Source organism: Macaca thibetana, chromosome 4 (genome assembly GCF_024542745.1).
Source record: "Macaca thibetana thibetana isolate TM-01 chromosome 4, ASM2454274v1, whole genome shotgun sequence".
In the NCBI taxonomy this organism is placed as follows: Eukaryota; Metazoa; Chordata; class Mammalia; order Primates; family Cercopithecidae; genus Macaca; species Macaca thibetana.
The window spans coordinates 37,082,037-37,099,353 of NC_065581.1; the positions used below are offsets into that span (position 1 = coordinate 37,082,037).

The following is a 17,317-nucleotide window of genomic DNA, read 5'->3' on the forward strand; positions in this document are numbered from 1 at the left end:
GCCGGGGAAGTAAATAAGGCACAGAAGTGCTCCCATCCCGCAAAGAGCCTCTGAGGACAGTCTGGGCTCCCACATGAGGAAAAGGGAGGAAAGTGTTGATGGGTTTACCTAGGTGTTCAGGCCAGTGTAAATTATCAAGTTAGGTTACAATTCATTCATCAGGCTTGAGAGTTTGGTGAATGTGTGTCCACCTCAGACGCAGTTCGAATCTTCATGCACTGACCATATCACTGTCCTAGCTCCTAGCTGCACTAAACTCACGAAAGTGAGAAATAAAGAATAAAAACAATTAACACTTTGTAAGCACTTGCCATGTGCCAGGGGAGGCAAGTTTAATTATTTTCCCGTTTTCTAGATGAGAAAACTAAGGCACAGAGATGTCAAATAACTTGTCAAAGGTGCAAATAACATAGCTGTGTCTTGAACTAAAGACAGCCGGACTCCCTAAGTGGCCATACTGTACGGCCCTGAGAAAGGCAGCTGGACTTAACCCTGGCGGCACATCTTGTCTTTGCTCCATGGATGCTGACCCCATCCCTTTCTCTTCTTTAAACCAGGGTAAACTCAGGGTGCCTTTATTTCTCGTTTATTGGATGAACATTTTCCTAGGAGGAGCATGGCTTTTTTTCCTCTGGGGAGAATCACCTGCCAGAACCTTTGAGATTGGGATTCTCCTCCTCTACTGCAGGTTCTTCCAACCCTGCAGCCAGGCAGTGCGAGGACAGTGAGTGCCTAGGGGTGACCCAGACCTCACACAGGTGGTCCTGGAGCTACAGAAGCCCAGGCTGATCCTCTGGCTCAGACCGTCCCACCTTCCATCCACTTTCCCCTGCCCCCACCTCGCCCACCCCACTCCTGTCCCACAGACAACCCTCCCATGCCCCCTGCTCCCACTCTGCCCTCAGTCCCCAGACAAAGCAAGCCTAAATCTTGTCAGCCAGGCGGGGCTACGCAGCACATGTAATGAAACCTCCTGCCCCATTTCTAATAATTCAATTTCCTCATAGCTATTGGAACAAAAGGCCCTCTTCACCTCAGAATATTCCAAATGCCAAAACAAATAGCAGCGCACGGAAAATGTGACCATCCACAGCAATCCTTCTTTGTTTACTGTAATGGAAGTAACAATGAAAACAACAGAAGAGGCTGGCAGTGAAAAATAGGTTTCCCTCCATTCGCAAGCCCCAGTCCCCTCCTCAGAAGTAACCATCCTCAGCAGTTTTATTTCTGAAATGTTACGTGCATATACATAGAGAAGCGCTTCCCCTGCCTTTTAGACATAAATGGTAGCATACTATATTGCTTGAATCCTTGTTTCTTTATCGTTATTTTTCCTTCTTACCAATATATCTTGGAGAACTTTCCCTATGAGCACACCCAGGTCCACAATTATTCTTTTCAATAGCTGTAGAGAATTGCATTATGTGGCTATACCATCATTCATTTAACTAGCTTGCCATTGATATACTTTTAGGTTATTTCTGGATCTTTGCTATTACAATTGATGCTGTATTTAAAAATCCTGTGCATATATTTTTGGAGGACTCCTATGAGTATTTCTGTAGAATAAATTCCTGCAAGTATTGATTTTAAATAGACGGTGCCAAATTGCCCATCAGACTGCAACATTTTAAAGGAGACTGAATGAATAGCTTAGGCTTGATGGTCAAATCATTTAAAATAACCAAGACTTTATTTTATATGGGAGAGAATCCTGATGCCTTTAAAACATAAACCATTAACACAAAAACATAAACTATAAAAGAAAAGAATGATATATGTTATTACACTAAAATTTAAAACCTTGTATCACCGAAGACACCATTAAAATGTTGACTAAAAACCACACACCGGGAGAGGATATTTGCAATGCAGTCAACGGAGCCGATATTAGTACCAATGTCTACATGTTATTAACAAAAAGACAAACACTCCCCCCGCCCCGCATTCCCAAATGGAAAAAGGCTAAGAACAAGCCATTCAGAGAAGAGGAAACTGGAACAACCAGTGAACGAAATGGTGCCCAGCTTCACCAAAAAATAAGGAAAATGTAAATTAAACAACAATGAGATAGCATTTCGCACCCTTCAGACTGGCAAAACATTTCAAATCTGGCAATAACAAGAGAAGTGACGTGATTAGGTCTCTTATAAACACGCAGTGGGTGTGGAAACTGGCACGCCAACTCTAGAGAGCAATCGAGCAGCTCCTTGTAGAAATGCCCACTGTACTAACCACGCTTTCTCATTTTGTGAATTTTTTTTTTTTTTTTTTTTTTTGAGGCAGAGTCTTGTACTGTCACCCAGGCTGGAGTGCAGTGGCGCGATCTCGGCTCACTGCAAGCTCCTCCTACCGGGTTCACGCCATTCTCCTGCCTCAGCCTCCTGAGTAGCTGGGACTACAGGTGCCTGCCACCGCGCCCGGGTAATTTTTTGTATTTTTAGTAGAGACGGGTTTCACCATGTTAGCCAGGATGGTCTGGACCTCCTGACCTCGTGATCCGCCCGTCTCGGCCTCCCAAAGTGCTGGGATTACAGGCGTGAGCCACCGCGCCCGGCCTATTTTGTGCATTTTTGATGTTCTGGCATTTGTGGCCTCACTGATGAGGGAGAGGCTGCCCCTCCCAGGGCTACCCCATTCTTAGAGATGGCAGAGGGCTGGGGTGGGTGCGGCAGCAGCGCCTCTCATATGTAAACTAGCCTGTCCAGAGCCCATGCTCTGATCCACCCTCTCTATCTGGCTCTTATACTCCAAGAGGCAAAATCACCCAGAGCCAGGCACCAGTCAACTAGAGACCACCCCTATGATCCAGAGCCCGCCACCTTGATTTGAACCAACCAGTCCTAAGCTGCTTCCCTGCCCCGACTTGCCTTTTCCACGGAAAACACTGTAGAGGCTCTGGGCTGCACTCTCCTTTTGTCTCTTCTGCCCCCTGAGCGATACTGGGGCTTTCCCATGTGGTCCTGCATGGCAAGGAAATGTAAATACGTGTAATAGAAATCTCTTCAATGGCACTAGCCTCTCCATGTGGTAACTCAGTCACCTTCATCAACTGAAGTCCTGTGGGTACCATTGATAAACCCACATTGTGACCTGAGAAATTCCTGTGCAGGGCCAAGGAAGGATGTACACATGAGCATTCACTGTGGCATTGCTGGGTACAACAAAACACTAGAAACAATCCAAATGTCCATCAGGAGGAGAATGATACATGTTGTCCCGTGGTCTCATAATGGGTCACCAGAAAGCAGGAAAATGGAAGAGCCTGGAGCCAGGGATCATAATACTGAGTAAAAACAGCAATTTGCAAAATAAATGCAACGTGTTTGTTTATGTGAAATTTTTAAAAAGGTTTATAAAACAATAGTATATATTGTTTACAAAACATATCCATGTACTGAAAGTATAAAAAACATGGAAGGGAAAGAGTCCTTTCAACGTGGAACACGGTTCTCATGGGAAGGAAAGTGAAGGGTGATACTGATTAGGAAACAGTTTGAGGAGGTTTCACCTTTACTTGTGACGTCTCATTGCTTTAAAACCAGGGAAAGAGCTGAGCCAAATGTAGTAAAATGTTAAGACTTCTTCAGTCTGGCTGGTGGGTATATGAATGTTTGCTGCACTAGTTTGGATACTTTACGCTAGAGCTCTTTCATTATGAGAAAAAAGATACTATTTAGGCTGCATGAATAATCTCAAGGTCCTACAAAATAACAACAGCTCAGGAAGCCAGCAAGCTTCTCCACTGTGCCCATCTCAGCTGTGTCAAACTTTCTCCTCTCTCCTTACATCATATCTTTAAAACTTCCTGATTTTTTGGAAACGTCTAAACACTTCTACCCCCATCATGGATATGTCTACATGTTTGGTCAAGTATTCAAATAGTAAGTCACACTCCTCAAAAGGCCAGTGCTACATTGGAGGGCTGTTTAATTAGTTATCGGGACCAGGCATGGTGGCTCATGCCTGTAATCCAAGCACTTTGGGAAGCTGAGGCAGGCGGATCACCTGAGGTCAGGAGTTTGTGATTAGCCTAGTCAACATGGTGAAATCCCATCTAAAAACACAAAAATCAGCTGGGCATGGTGGCACATACCTGTAATGCCAGCTACTTGGGAGACTGAGGCAGGAGAATCACCTGGACTTGGGATGTGGAGGTTGCAGTGAGCCGAGATAGTGCCATTGCACTCCATCCTGGGCAACAAAAGGGAAACTCCATCTCAAAAAGAAAAAAAGAAAAAAGTTATCAGACCCCTACTCAGCCCAGACAAAAGGCTAAGAACAAGCCACTCAGAGAAAAGGAGGGGTAGGGAAGAGAAAAAAAATCTACTTCTCGGCTTCTAACAAAAATAAGTTGGTAAACAATTTCTAAAAGTATATAAAAATTTTCAAATTAAGTTCTTCAGAATTTTCATGAATCAGAGTTATTTTACCTACAATAACAAAGTATCTATACCTTAAAATATTTCTTTTGTTTTTACCAAAAGCAAAAGGCATATTTCATTCATTCTTTCAAAATAAGAGTTACATTTTACCAGAAATATTTAAGAGCCCTTGCATTGGCCATGAGGTTTTCAGCAGCAAATATCAAGGGAACAGTGACTAGAAACAAAGACATTGAGTTATCTGTCGTAATAGGAAGCACACACACAAATGGTGTAGGGGTTGGTGCAGTCACACAAGAATCTCATCCAGACCCAGGATTTTTGTTGCTTTCTCTTATACAATTTTTGGTGCCTTAGCCAGCCTTCAAATTTGCCCTCGATAATATCTACCCTCTGGTATTCACTTTTCCTACATTTTACCAGGGCTAGTCTGTGTGACCAATAGAATATAGCTGAGATTACATCAGAGGTTAGGTTATAAAAAGGCTGCAGCTCCTGTCTTGGGTTCACATGCTCTCCTTCCCTTGTTCTCTCTCTTACTCTCTTCATCTCTCACTGAAGAAAGTCAACTGCCAAGTCATGAGCCACCCAATGGAGAGGCCCACTTGATGAGGCACTAAAGCTTTTGTCAACATTGACCAAGAACTGATACCCACTGGCAACCAGAAGGGTGGGTTTGGAAGTGGGTTCTTTAGCTCCAGTGGGCCTTGAGATGACTGCAACCCTGGCTATTAGCCTGAATACAACCTTGAGAGACAAGAGCGAGAACCATCTGCTAAGCCATTTGCAGTTTCCTGACCCTCAAAAATGGTGTGAGATAATACAAGCTTGTTTGAAAGTGCCATGTTTCAGGGTAAATTGTCATGAAGCAATGGATAACCAATACACTCAGTGTGTCTGCCACGTTTCCCCTAACGGAGGTAAAACAGCTATTATAGATCCACACACCATATGATCCCAGGACAGTGTCTCTGGCAGGAAGAAAAGGGGATGGAGCTACCGGAGTCTTCCTATGTGCCTTTTACCTTTTATCAAGGAGGGAAATCTTTCCAAGAAGCAATCCAGCAGAGTCCCTGTTACTTCTCATGTCCAGGGGGTGGGGTCTGATGATCACCGTGAGCTCATGATTCACTCTTAGCTGAAACCGAGGACCAGGCCTTTCAGCTGCTTTACAGGGAGGTGAGCAAGGAGCAAGTGGGCCGGAGATGGCTGCTGGTAACCAGCAACAGTCTCTGCCAGCCTCCCACGGGCTCCGTTTATCTGATTGTTTGCACCTGGCATCCTTCATACTCCGTATTACTGTAAGCTGGACGTTAGGCCTCAATTAGATTCAGGTGACATCGTTTTGGCACAAATATTCACAAGTGATGTTGTGACCTTCCTACTCTACCGAATCAAGAAACTACCAGGTTCTTCACTAAATTAACATTTTCAGGATGTAAGCAGAGGGTAATACGCCATCAGGCAAAAGCCAATCTGGAATCTATGTGCATCTTTCTCCCCAGTATCTGTCCTGGGTGGCTTCACATATCTTAAACTTATGGGAAGTCCAGGTTCCTCTAGAAATTCATTTTGGGTTGTCTTGTTGGAAGTGTGTGTGATAAGCAATCTGTTTCTCCCACGTGATTTCCTGGGATGGATGAGTCATACAAGCAGTGTTAACTTCGTTAAAAAACACCTGCGAAGATCATGAGACGACTAAAAATCAAATGCAGAGATGCTGGAAAGCGATTCTTCCTCGATGTCATTCGCTTGAAGTTCTTAGGGCGTGAGCAGAGGGTCAGGAATGAGGGCAAATGAAAGGAACCTTCTCAGGAGTTTAGCACCCAGCAGAGGACAGGCTGAGGCCTGCTACTCACCAGCCCTTATTAGCTGTGGAGACCGGTCTGGCAGGCTCAGTCTTTGGGGTCCAGGTTAGCAGCTCCTTCACGGCCTTCCCAGGCACAGTCACGGATTTCTGGCTGACGTGTTTGCATGGAGGAGACTGTGCGGCACTGCTGTCTCCTCGTCCACAGGGAACAGAAACGTATGTGCATTCGTGGAAGTCAGCCAGGTCCAAGGAGGTGGGGACAATGGGGGCCATGTCAGGATGCACTGCCTCTGAACGGGTGGTGCGTCCCCAGCGGCCCCAGGTGCCTGCAGCTCATGTACAGCAGGTGGCCTTGCTTTCTGTTTCACTGGGATGACCCAGAAAAAGAAACTTATCCATAGCTGTCTTCCCCTTAACATGACCCCATGCCCTCCTCCACCGCTTACCCTTCTCTGCTGCTCAGTGGCAGGGGTCTCTGTCCTTGGTTCTGGTGCCATTCCTGCCCCCGCATGGACAGTGCCCATGTCTTGCTGTCATCTCAGATGCATCTTAAAGTAAAAGCATCCTCCACCCAGCTTCCCCACGTCTGTCCCAGTTTCCCCAACTCTGCTGAAGACAGCCCCACTCCTCCCTACCCCCAGGCTAAAAGTGAGGCCTCAGCCTTGACTCGCCCTGCCCATCCAACCAGTCCCTCGTCCTGAGAGTCTTCTGCAGCAATAACTTCATTAACTTGTCTTCCTGCAGCTGCCACCCTGGCCTGGCCACCATCATCCTAGGAGAATGGGCCACCATCCTCCTTCCTCATTCTCCATCCCCATTCTCATCTTCCTTCCAACGCTCTGCTGCTTGAGACCTCTCCAAGCTCCTCCTCATGTTGCATGTGGGCCTTCCCCTTTGGACCCTGCCTTTCTATTCCACCATATCTCTGGGGTCTATCTGTTCCAGAAGCCTTGACTCTTACTACCCTCTGATAACCTCAGACGTGCCGTGTGTCAGGCATCCTACAGCCATTACCTTTAGCCTTTACAGCTACTGTGCAGCATAGGAATGACAGTATTGTCCCTTTCACAGATGAGGAAAACTGAGGCCCAGAGAGATCATGCACAGGTCACACTGCCTGTAAATAGCAGAACTGGGATCCAACGTCATGACTCAGAAGGGCTCTCATCCAAAGTCCTTCATCCTGTGAAACAGGTCCCATTACACCCCTTCCCTCCTCTACCAGGGGCTCTTGCTGTGCCTTGTCCCAGTGCCCTGCCTGCTCCTCCCAGCTGCCTCCAGTCCCGCAGCCCACACCTCCGCACAGCTCCTCAGATGTTCCAGCCCACACTGCTCAGCCCTGCCTCTTAACTTTTCTGGCAGGAATCTCAGCCCTGCACAGTTTAGTACTTAATTATAGATTGCCTTGTACGGTTCTCTGCTTATTTCACATTTGCCTGTCTTTTTCCCAAGAAGCCTGCAAATGTCTGAATTGGGGATGGAGCTTCTATGTTCTCTTGTCCCCCCACACAGCACAGGGCCCCGACACAGCACAGGACTGGGCACACAAGCACTCAGTGGAGCTGACTTGACCTCCCAGGAAGGGGGCAGGGTCTCTGCTGTCCAAAACTGACTGGATTCCACCCTGACACACCCGCCCCCACGCCAGCAATACGCCTCAGATATCTGCACACACACGCACACATGCATACACACATGTACGCACACATGCTTTATCTCATCTAAAGCTCTCTTTTCAACCTGAGGCAATGATATGCCTGGAATTACCTACCCAAGACGGAAAACTCCCTCCTAACTGAAGCCTGGCCTTGCCCTCATTGCGGAATTCCCATGCAGATCATTGAGTCCACCAGAATGGTGTGAGCTCCCCAGGAGCGGGGAAGCTACTGATGTCACATCCTGACAGAGAGGCTGGGGCTGGATTGGCACTTGGTGGAGGCCTTGGCGTCTTGATTCTGATTCTGGTCCTGTTGCTGTGTGGTCTTTGAGGGGAGCGGGAGATACAGTCTTACCGTCTTTGTTATATCTCCATGAGGGGACATTTTGTGGGTGTGAGGATCACTCCCCACCATCAGGACCACATGATACAGCTCCTCAGGGAACAGAACCGCAGCCCCTGGAGCTAACCCTGGTCCTCTCACACCACCTCCCTTACCAAAATGTCTGTCTGCCCTGACCCCGACATCCCCACAGGTGACCTCCCCAGCTGCTCCTCCTTGGGGTTAAACATTGCTATCTCAAACTTCTCATTTCTGAGCGGGAGGAAGAGCACGCAACACGAAGCCTCACACACTTAGAATGATCTAGATTTCAGGTTGATTTCTTCCCGCACACTTAGAAGATAGCATGAGGGCTTGGGGCTTCGCGAGAGGGTACTGACCAAGGTCACAGGGTCCGTGAAGGGCCCAGGAGCAGAGACAGAGAGAGGTGCAGAGGCGGTGGTGGGTGGGGCTCCCAAAGTCAAACTTCTCTTACAATTTTACCCAGGGCCGATGCTAACATGTAAATAAACAGACAAGTGAATAAACAAAGGGGTGTTTATATAAGAAAAACAAATAAAAATGCTTGTGTAACACACCACACATACCACACAGCCTGAAGGAGCCCAGGAGGGGCATCTCTTTGGGGATGTCCTAAAGAGACAGGGTGGGCACCGTCCTCCTGGAGGGAGGCGGGCTTGGAAGCCCTTCACTGCCGCAGGAGCATGTTGGGGAGGGAGGTGTCCGCCGATAACCATCACGGAGGTTTTGCAACTGAATGTTGCAGCTGAGGACTGGGCAGAGCCTGCCTCCTTGGGCATGGCCCTGTGTCGGGGAGCAGTGAATGCGCCCTGGTGTACCACAGATGGGCAGAGGGCTGAGGATCCTGTGCCCGAGATGAATCTAGCCAAGAAATGAAGCCAGCGGGGGGCTCACGGGATCAGGACCCTGCTCACACACCGGAGGGCCGTCTGCATCTCATCCTGGGGCCCCTTTCCAACCTTTGGGGTTGCCTCCTGGCGGAGCTTAACAGGCCGAGGCAGCTTCCTGAGCAGCCTGAGGTTGCTCCAGCTGGGTAGAGACGGCCACATTCCAAGCTCCGGGGTGGCAGGGAAGCTGGGCAGGGAGTTCCTACAGGGAGCGGCAGCCCAGGCTTGGGCAGGCAAGCACTGAAGGGTGGTTCCTCCTTCCGCGGAAAGCCAGAGGCCGAGGAGATGGAAGAACAGGTGTTCAAGGGGGACCCGGACACCCCTCACTCCATCTCCTTCTCGGGCAGTGGATTCCTCTCCTTCTACCAGGCCGGGGCCGTGGACGCCCTGCGGGACCTGGCCCCCCGGATGCTGGAAACAGCCCACCGCTTCGCGGGGACATCGGCGGGTGCTGTGATCGCCGCCCTGGCCATCTGCGGGATTGAAATGGGTAAGGCCTGTGTTCTGGGTCCCCTGGGAAGTCTCTTGGGGGATTCCACAGAGACAGAAGGAGCCTGAGGGAGGCTGGGGATGCTTTGGGGGACAAAGCCAGGCCTGGATGGCAGGAAGGGAAGGGAAGAACTGGTTGGAGTAGGACAGCAGCAGCTGTGACATTTGAAGGTTGAGGTCTGCAAGGCCCCAGTCTCTGACCTGCAGGGTGAGCCTGGACCCCTGTCCCTCTCCCTCAGTGCCCTTACCTGTGAGATGCTCTGTCTCCCAGCGCCTGGGAGAGTGAAGGGCAGTATCTCCCTCAAACATTGAACATGGTGCTGTCAGAAGCTACACCGAAGCACAGTCATACATTGGGGTTCAGTGTTGCTCCTGCCTGGCCTCTTTCAAAATGAAAATACCCTTGGGAGAGGCAACTCTTCAAATCTCTATCACCCCGATTGGGATGTATTGTCCACCATTTCCAGGTGGCTGGAAAGACGAACGCCCCGAGGCTGGAAGGGTAGACAGGAGAGAGCCCAGAGTGGGAGAAGAATAGGAAGGGGTGGGGAGAGAAGACAGAAGCTCTCACTTCACCTTCTGTCCTGCTGGTCCAGGAGCCCCAGCGAGAAGGACTGCTACGTTGCTCACCCAGAGAGAGAAACTGTCCCAGGGAGCAGATGCGTCTAGCAGCCCCGAGGAACAGGCCCAACAGCCTAGTGGGCTACCTTGGAGGGGTATTTATTCATTTACGGAGCTCCTGTTCTAGACGGGGCCATGTTCCAGGCACTGAGGACAAAGTCCCTGCCCTTCTGGAGCAGAAATTCTAGAGAAAAGAAGCAGATAATAAACATCGAAACAAGGCATCTTCTAGGATAAGGTCAGGAAGTGATATGATCCATGAATAAAATTAAAGCGGGAAAAGGACTGAGAATAAAATGGAGACTATTTTAGGAAGGTGGTCAGGGAAGCCTTTCTGAGGAGGTGACATTGAAGCCTAGAGCTGGGTATGGTGACAGAACAAGCTACTGGGAGCTCCTGAAAAGGAGAATTCCTGGTGAAGGAGCAGCCACAAAGCCTGTGGTGTGGAAAAAGTGGTGGGAGGTCAACCCGGGCCAGGTCATGTGGCCTCAGTAGCAAGCTCTGATCTCACCTAAGAGAGGGGAGCACAGGCGGCTGTGACAGTGGGTGGGGAGGGGCAGAGAGCGTGAGCTCCTCACGTGGGATCCCAGCTCTGCCGTTTCATGACGCGTGCCCAAAGCAAGTTATTGAACATTCTGCGCCTCTGTTTCTCTAGAAAAGTGAGATCCTAGTCGTGCCTGGTTCCCGGCATCGTTATAGCAGCCGTCTCCAGCCTTTATGACACCAGGGACTGGTTTTGTGGAAGATAATTTTTCCACACACCAGGGTTGGTGGGGGATGGTTTCAGAATGATTCAAGCGTATTACATTTGTTGTGCAGTTTACTTCTATTATCATTACATTTTAATATATAATGAAATAATTATACAACTCACCATAAGGTAGAATCAGAGCCCTGAGCTTGTTTTCCTGCAAGTAGACAGTCCCACCTGAGGGTGATGGGAGCCAGTGACAGATCATCAGGCATTAGATTCTCATAAGGAGTGTGCAACCTAGATCCCTCCCATGAACAGTTCACTAGAGGGTTCACCTCCTATGAGAATCTGGCGCCGCCACTGATCTGACAGGAGGCGGAGCTCAGGCGGTAAGTTAGTGAGCAATGGGGAGCCACTGTAAATACAGATGAAGCTTCCCCTGCTGCTTACCTTCTGCTGTGCGGCGTGGTTCCTAACAGGCCACAGACCCGGGGCCATGGCCTGGGGGTTGGGAACCCCTGGTTATAGGATTGGCTGAGCTAATATGAATCCCTGCTTAGAACAATACCTGGCATATGGCAAGTGTTCGGAATGTGGCAACCATCTGATTAGGCTTCTTAAGATCTCTGACCGATGGGCAGAGTGTGTTTGAGGGGGCAAGGTGGAAACTAGATGAGGGAAGAGATTGGGTTCAGGATGTGCTTTGAAAGTAGAGGCCATGAGACTTACTGGAGGGCCGGCTGGGCTGTGTGAGGGACAGGCTGCAGACAATAGCCTCCTCCCAGCCCAAGCAGGGTACTTCCTGGCTGGGGACCTCTATGCTGGGTGGAAAGTCTTTATTTTAAAGAATAATAGTAATGCCCATTCACTGAGTACCTCTATATATAAGATTTTTTTTCTTTTTAATATCTCACAAGTAATAAACACATTTTTCTCACTGGACAAAATTCAAACAATGTGAAAATGTATAGAGTAAAAGTAGAAAGTAGAAAGAGGCCAGGCACGGTGGCTCATGCCTGTAATCCCGGCACTTTGGAAGGTTGAGACAGGTGAATCAGAAGTTCAAGACCAGCCTGGCCAAATGGCGAAACCCCTTCTCTACTAAAAAAATACAAAAATTAGCCAGGCGTGGTGGTGCACACCTGTAGTCCCAGCTACTCGGGAGGCTGAGATGGGAGATTGCTTGAACCCCCCAGAGGTGGAGGTTGCAGTGAGATCGTGCCGCTACACTCCAATTTGGGTAACAAAGCCAGACTCTGTCTCAAATAAATAAATAAATAAATAAATAAATAAATAAATAAATAAAGAGTAGAAAGAAAGCCTCCATTTGCCTGGGTGCGCCTAATCCCACCGTCCCTCCTCTAGCCAGTGCTAAGGGCTAGGCATGGATCTTTCCAGATCTTTTTAACGCACTGTCTTCTGTGAATGTAGCCGTTAATGGCTCTTCCACAGTGAACTCCAGGCCTTCAGAATGGGGCTAGGGTGACAACCCCTACTCTGTCCTGGAGTCACAGAATTCCTGCCTTGAAACACCTGGTGCAGGGATTCTCCTTCCTTTTCCAGGCACCTGCGTTGCTCGTCTGCTCCATTACTCTCACTTTTCTGTCTTTATGTCATCTTAAAATATAGCATCTGGGCGCAGTGGCTCTTGCCTGTGATCCCAGTACTTTGAGAGGCCAAAGCAGGAAGATTGTGTGGGTCCAGGAGTTCAAGACAAGCCTGGGTAATACAGGGAGACTCCATCGCAAAAAAAAATTAAAAATTAAAAAAAATAATAAAAAAAAAGAAGAAGAAGAAGAAAGAAAGAAAGAAAAAAGACTTTTCAGAACTAATTTAACTCATTCAGTTTGAATACCGCTGCAAGCCTACTTGACCAGGCTGTGATGGTCACGGACGGCAGTGGTGGGAACTAAAACCTATAAAAAGGACATCAAGCAGCGGGGTGTAATCAAGGACTAAACTGTGGGCTGCTCATAATGATGGCAGAAGTCCAGGGAAGGGTGAGGGAGGTGTGTGTGGGACTCACTCTGTCCACTCAGTAGCATGTTTATGAGACTTGTCAGTGTCACTCCAGTCTAGTTCATTCACTCATTTAACTGCCATACAATTTACTCTTAACTAGCACTTCCTTTCTATCAGGCACCATTCTACCTCTGGCATATTAACTCATTCAGTCCTCACAACAGCCCTCCCAGGTGAAAACTGTTATTACCCCATTTTACAGAGGAGGAAACTGAGTCACAGAAAATTTAAATAAGTTGCCTACAGTCACATGGATAGCAGTTGGTAAAGCTAGAATTTGAACCCAGTCTAGCCAGAGTCTACATTCTTATCCTTTAAATTGCCCTGCTTAACAATGCAATGTTAAGGGGTGCAGAGGCAGGGTTGGGGAGTCTCTCTGAGCAGGTGGAATTTCCACACAGAACTGAAGTGGGTAAGGGAATGAGCCCAAGAATATCTTGGGGACAGCATTCTATGTAAAGCAAAAGTCCCTTTGTTAGTTAGAAGCCGAAAAGGAACCAGGGCTAGGTCTCCGGTTTTTCTTCAAGTCTCTGTATTCCTATGCCACAGTACAGTTAGTCATTTTATTGATGGATATGACAAATTTCCTTGTTGTTACAACCGTGCTTGTTTGTGTCTCCCATGCTCACATGGAATGTATATCATTCTAGGGTATTTGTGTCATTAACTTTGTTAATGACTTTGATAAGTTACTCTCCAAAGCAGTTGTACCAATTTAATCACAAGCAGCAGATACGAGTTCTAATTTCCCCACAATGTCACACTTGAAAATCTTATGCCAATCTAACAAATGTGAAATTGTATCTCATCTACTGTATTTAATCTACCTATCCTGATTGCTAGTGATGTTCAGCATCCCCACGTACTTATTGACCACTAGACGTTTCCTCTTCTGCAACTTGCCTGCTCACCACATTTCCCTATTTTTTCCTACTGAGTTATCTTTTTTCTTTAATGTGTAGACGTTCTTTATATATTCTGTACACTTATCATTCACCAGTTATACACAATGCACCTCTCTTTTCCCACTCTATGTCTTGTATTTTTATTTTGCTTTGATGTCTTTAGTTACTCAGATATTAATTTTAATGCTCTCAAATGTATCCATCTTTTCATCTTACAATTTGGGTTTTGTTTTGTTTTTGAGACTGGGTCTCATTCTCTCACCCACATCGGAGTGCAGTGGCACATTCATGGCTCACTGCAGCCTCGAACTCCCAGTCTCAAGTGATCCTCCTGCATCAGCCTCCTGAGTAGCTGGGACCACAGGTGCGTGCCACCACGCCCGGCTAATTTTTAAAATTTTTTCGTAGAGTCAGGGTCTCACTATGTTGCCCAGGCTGGTCTTGAACTCCTGGGTTCAAGCGATTCTCCCTCCTCAACCTCCCAAAGTGCAAGGTTTACAGGTGTAAACCACTGCGCCTGGCCATCCTCTTATATAATACGTGTTATAAAATATCTTTATTACAATTATTTCTTCTACATTGTCTTTCGAAAGTTTTAAAGTTTTCATATTTAGGTTAATTCCTCAGGAATTCATTTTGTTGATGGTTGAGGTAGAGATCTAATTTTTAAATTGTTTTGCCATGTGATAGCCAATTAGAGGCTATCTCCACACTTACTTGAAATGCTGCTTCTGGAATATTCAAGTGTCTCTTCTATTCTGTTGGCTCATTTGTCTATTTCTGTTGTAATCATTATAGTCTTATAATAAGGGGTTCATCACCTATGGCGAGCAATCTCCTCCTCTTCCTCCTCCTTTTTTCTTCTTCAAATATTGCCTCCATTATGTTTGGCCCTTTCCCCGCCCCATGTGAAAAGCTCTGCTGGGCTTTTGACTGAAATTGCATCTTCTCATTTATAAATACGGTTGATCTTTCTATTCTGGTCTTTTTTTTTTTGTCCTTCAGTAAAGATTTTGTGTGTTTTATTAGATTTATTTTTCCCTTGTAGTTTTATTTTTTATTGCTATGGGAAATGGGATCTTTTTTTTTTTTTACCTATAGCATTTTCTTTCTTCCCTTCCTTCCTTCCTTCCTTCCTTCCTTCCTTCCTTCCTTCCTTCCTTCCTTCCTTCCTTCCTTCCTTCCTTCTTTCTTTCTTTCTTTCTTTCTTTCTTTCTTTCTTTCTTTCTTTCTTTCTTTCTTTCTTTCTTTCTTTCTTTCTTTCTTTCTTTCTTTCTTTCTTTCTTTCTTTTTCTCTTTTGATACAGAGTCTTGCTCTATTGCCCAGGCTGGCATGCAGTGGTGTGATCTCAGCTCATTGCAACCTCCGCCTCCTGGGTTCAAGAGATTCTTCTGCCTCAGCCTCCTGAGTAACTGGACTTACAGGCACCCCCCACCACACCCAGCTAATTTTTGTATTTTTAGTAGAGATAGGGTTTCACCATATTGGTCAGGCTGGTCTCAAACTCCTCACCTTAAGTAATCCACCCACCTCAGCCTCCCAAAATGCTGGGATTACAGGTGTGAGCCACCGCACCCAGCTAGCATTTTCTGAGGCCCTCCTCAAGGTCATGTCCCCACTTTTGTAGCCAGCTTGGGGCTTTTCTGTCCTGAGATCCTGTGCTTTTTTTCTGTGAAAGCTGAGGTGGCAGAGGTGCATCTTCTGACATGTATGCCCAGTTTTGCGACCAGGCCAGTGCAAGTCACATGCAAATGTTTGTAAAAGCACTTAACACAGTGCCTGGTTTTTACTAGAGAGGTGGTAACCTTCATTAACCCATTCATTCACCTAGGAGGGGTGGTCTCCGTGATTGCCACTGGGGGGTCCAGAGTTTCCAATCTTGTCAGAAGTGGGGTTGGAAACATGCCTTGAAGCTGCATTTGCATAATTTTGAAAAATAAAATGTTTCTTATAAAAGAATAGTGATTTGGCAGACTTAAAACCCTACTCCCACTTAAGCTACTTCTTGGCACCTTTCTCTCCATAAAAAACTGGCAAGCCAGTCTGTCCCTCCGTCCTTCCCTTCCTCCCTCCCTCCCTCCCCTACTTCCTTCCTTCCTTCCTTCCTTCCTTCCTTCCTTCCTTCCTTCCTTCCTTCCTTCCTTCCTTCCCTCCCTCCCTCCCTCCTTCCCTCCCTCCCTCCCTCCTTCCCTCCCTCCCTCCCTCCCTCCCTCCCTCCCTCCCTCCTTCCTTCCTTCCTTCCTTCCTTCCTTCCTTCCTTCCTTCCTTCCTTCTTCTTTCCTTCCTTCCGTGTTAGTTGAGCATATACTAGGCCCTGCAGAGGATGTGAAGATATAACACAAAATGAAACTCTGATCTTGCTACAAGGAGCTTACAGTCCACTCAAACTTAAAGGCAGCTACCAAATAGTTATAATGCAAGAAAGTTCCAATTGAGCTGGGTACGGTGGTTCACGCCTGTAATCCCAGCTCTTTGGGAGGCCGAGACGGGCGGATCACAAGGTCAGGAGATCGAGACCATCCTGGATAACACAGTGAAACCCCATCTGTACTAGAAATACAAAAAATTAGCGGGGCATGGTGTTGGGCGCCTGTAGTCCTAGCTACTCGGGAGGCTGAGGCAGGAGAATGGCGTGAACCCGGGAGGCAGAGCTTACAGTGAGCTGAGATCGCGCCACTGCACTGCAGCCTGGGCGACAGAGCAAGACTCTGTCTCAAAAAAAAGAATAAAGAAAAAAAAGAAAGTTGCAATGGAATGTTAGAGAATTATAAGGCATAGGAGTGCAGAGGGATGGAGAAAACACTTCCAAACATGGAAGGCCTCATAGAAGTGGCATTTGGGCTAGTCCGTGCTTGAAAGGTGAGTAGAAGTTGGACAGGTAGAGACAGGTTGGGCAGGAACCAAGGCTTCCAGCAGGGATGTAGCATGACAACACGACAAAGCCACGCAGTGGGGAAACGTGGTGCCTCCAGAGCATGGTAAACAGTGCAAGTCAACTGACGTCGGGAATTGAAAGGTGTAGCCTCTCCTGTGGTCCAAGTGCCCCTGCCATGTCTGCACTCCAGCTAGTCGGAAAGGGAAAAGGGAAGGGCACAGTCCTTTAGAGCAGGACTCGGAGGTGATACACGTCCTGTCAGCTACATCCCATGGATTGCAATTTAGTCACATGGTCACACCTGACTGCAAGAGAACCTAGGAAATGTAGACTTTATTTTGGGAGGCCATGTGGCCAGCTAAAAATCGGAAGTTCAATTACGAAAGAAGAAGGGGAGAATGGGTATTGGGGACAACGAGCAGTCTGCGTTGCAACAACCATAATCAATGGCATGAGGATCCTGGAGAAACTCTGCCCCTGCCTGAGACCAAGACCATGACTTTATAATCACAAAGTTGGCCAGGTGCCTTGGCTCGTGCCTGTGAGCCCAGAATTTTGGGAGGCTGAGGTGGGAGAATTGCTTAAGGCCAAGAGTTTTAGGCCAGCC

The 17,317-nt window shown here is 47.4% G+C and overlaps 2 protein-coding genes across 4 annotated transcripts in view; both read left to right on the forward strand.

Annotated features, from left to right (window-relative positions):
- The window catches only part of SRSF3 (serine and arginine rich splicing factor 3), a 400,608-nt gene that overhangs the window by 63,765 nt on the left and 319,526 nt on the right, over positions 1-17,317 (forward strand). The window lies entirely within an intron of this gene.
- PNPLA1 (patatin like phospholipase domain containing 1) overlaps positions 1-17,317 on the forward strand; it is a 71,948-nt gene that overhangs the window by 19,697 nt on the left and 34,934 nt on the right. Inside the window, exon 1 of one of the 3 annotated variants that reach the window (XM_050787711.1) lies at positions 9,285-9,593. The exons of the other annotated variants lie outside the window; for them this stretch is intronic. Coding sequence (XP_050643668.1) covers positions 9,389-9,593 — 205 coding nt within the window. The 5' untranslated portion in view covers positions 9,285-9,388. Of the gene's footprint in view, positions 1-9,284; positions 9,594-17,317 lie in introns of those variants that run through there. 3 annotated transcript variants of the gene reach the window in all.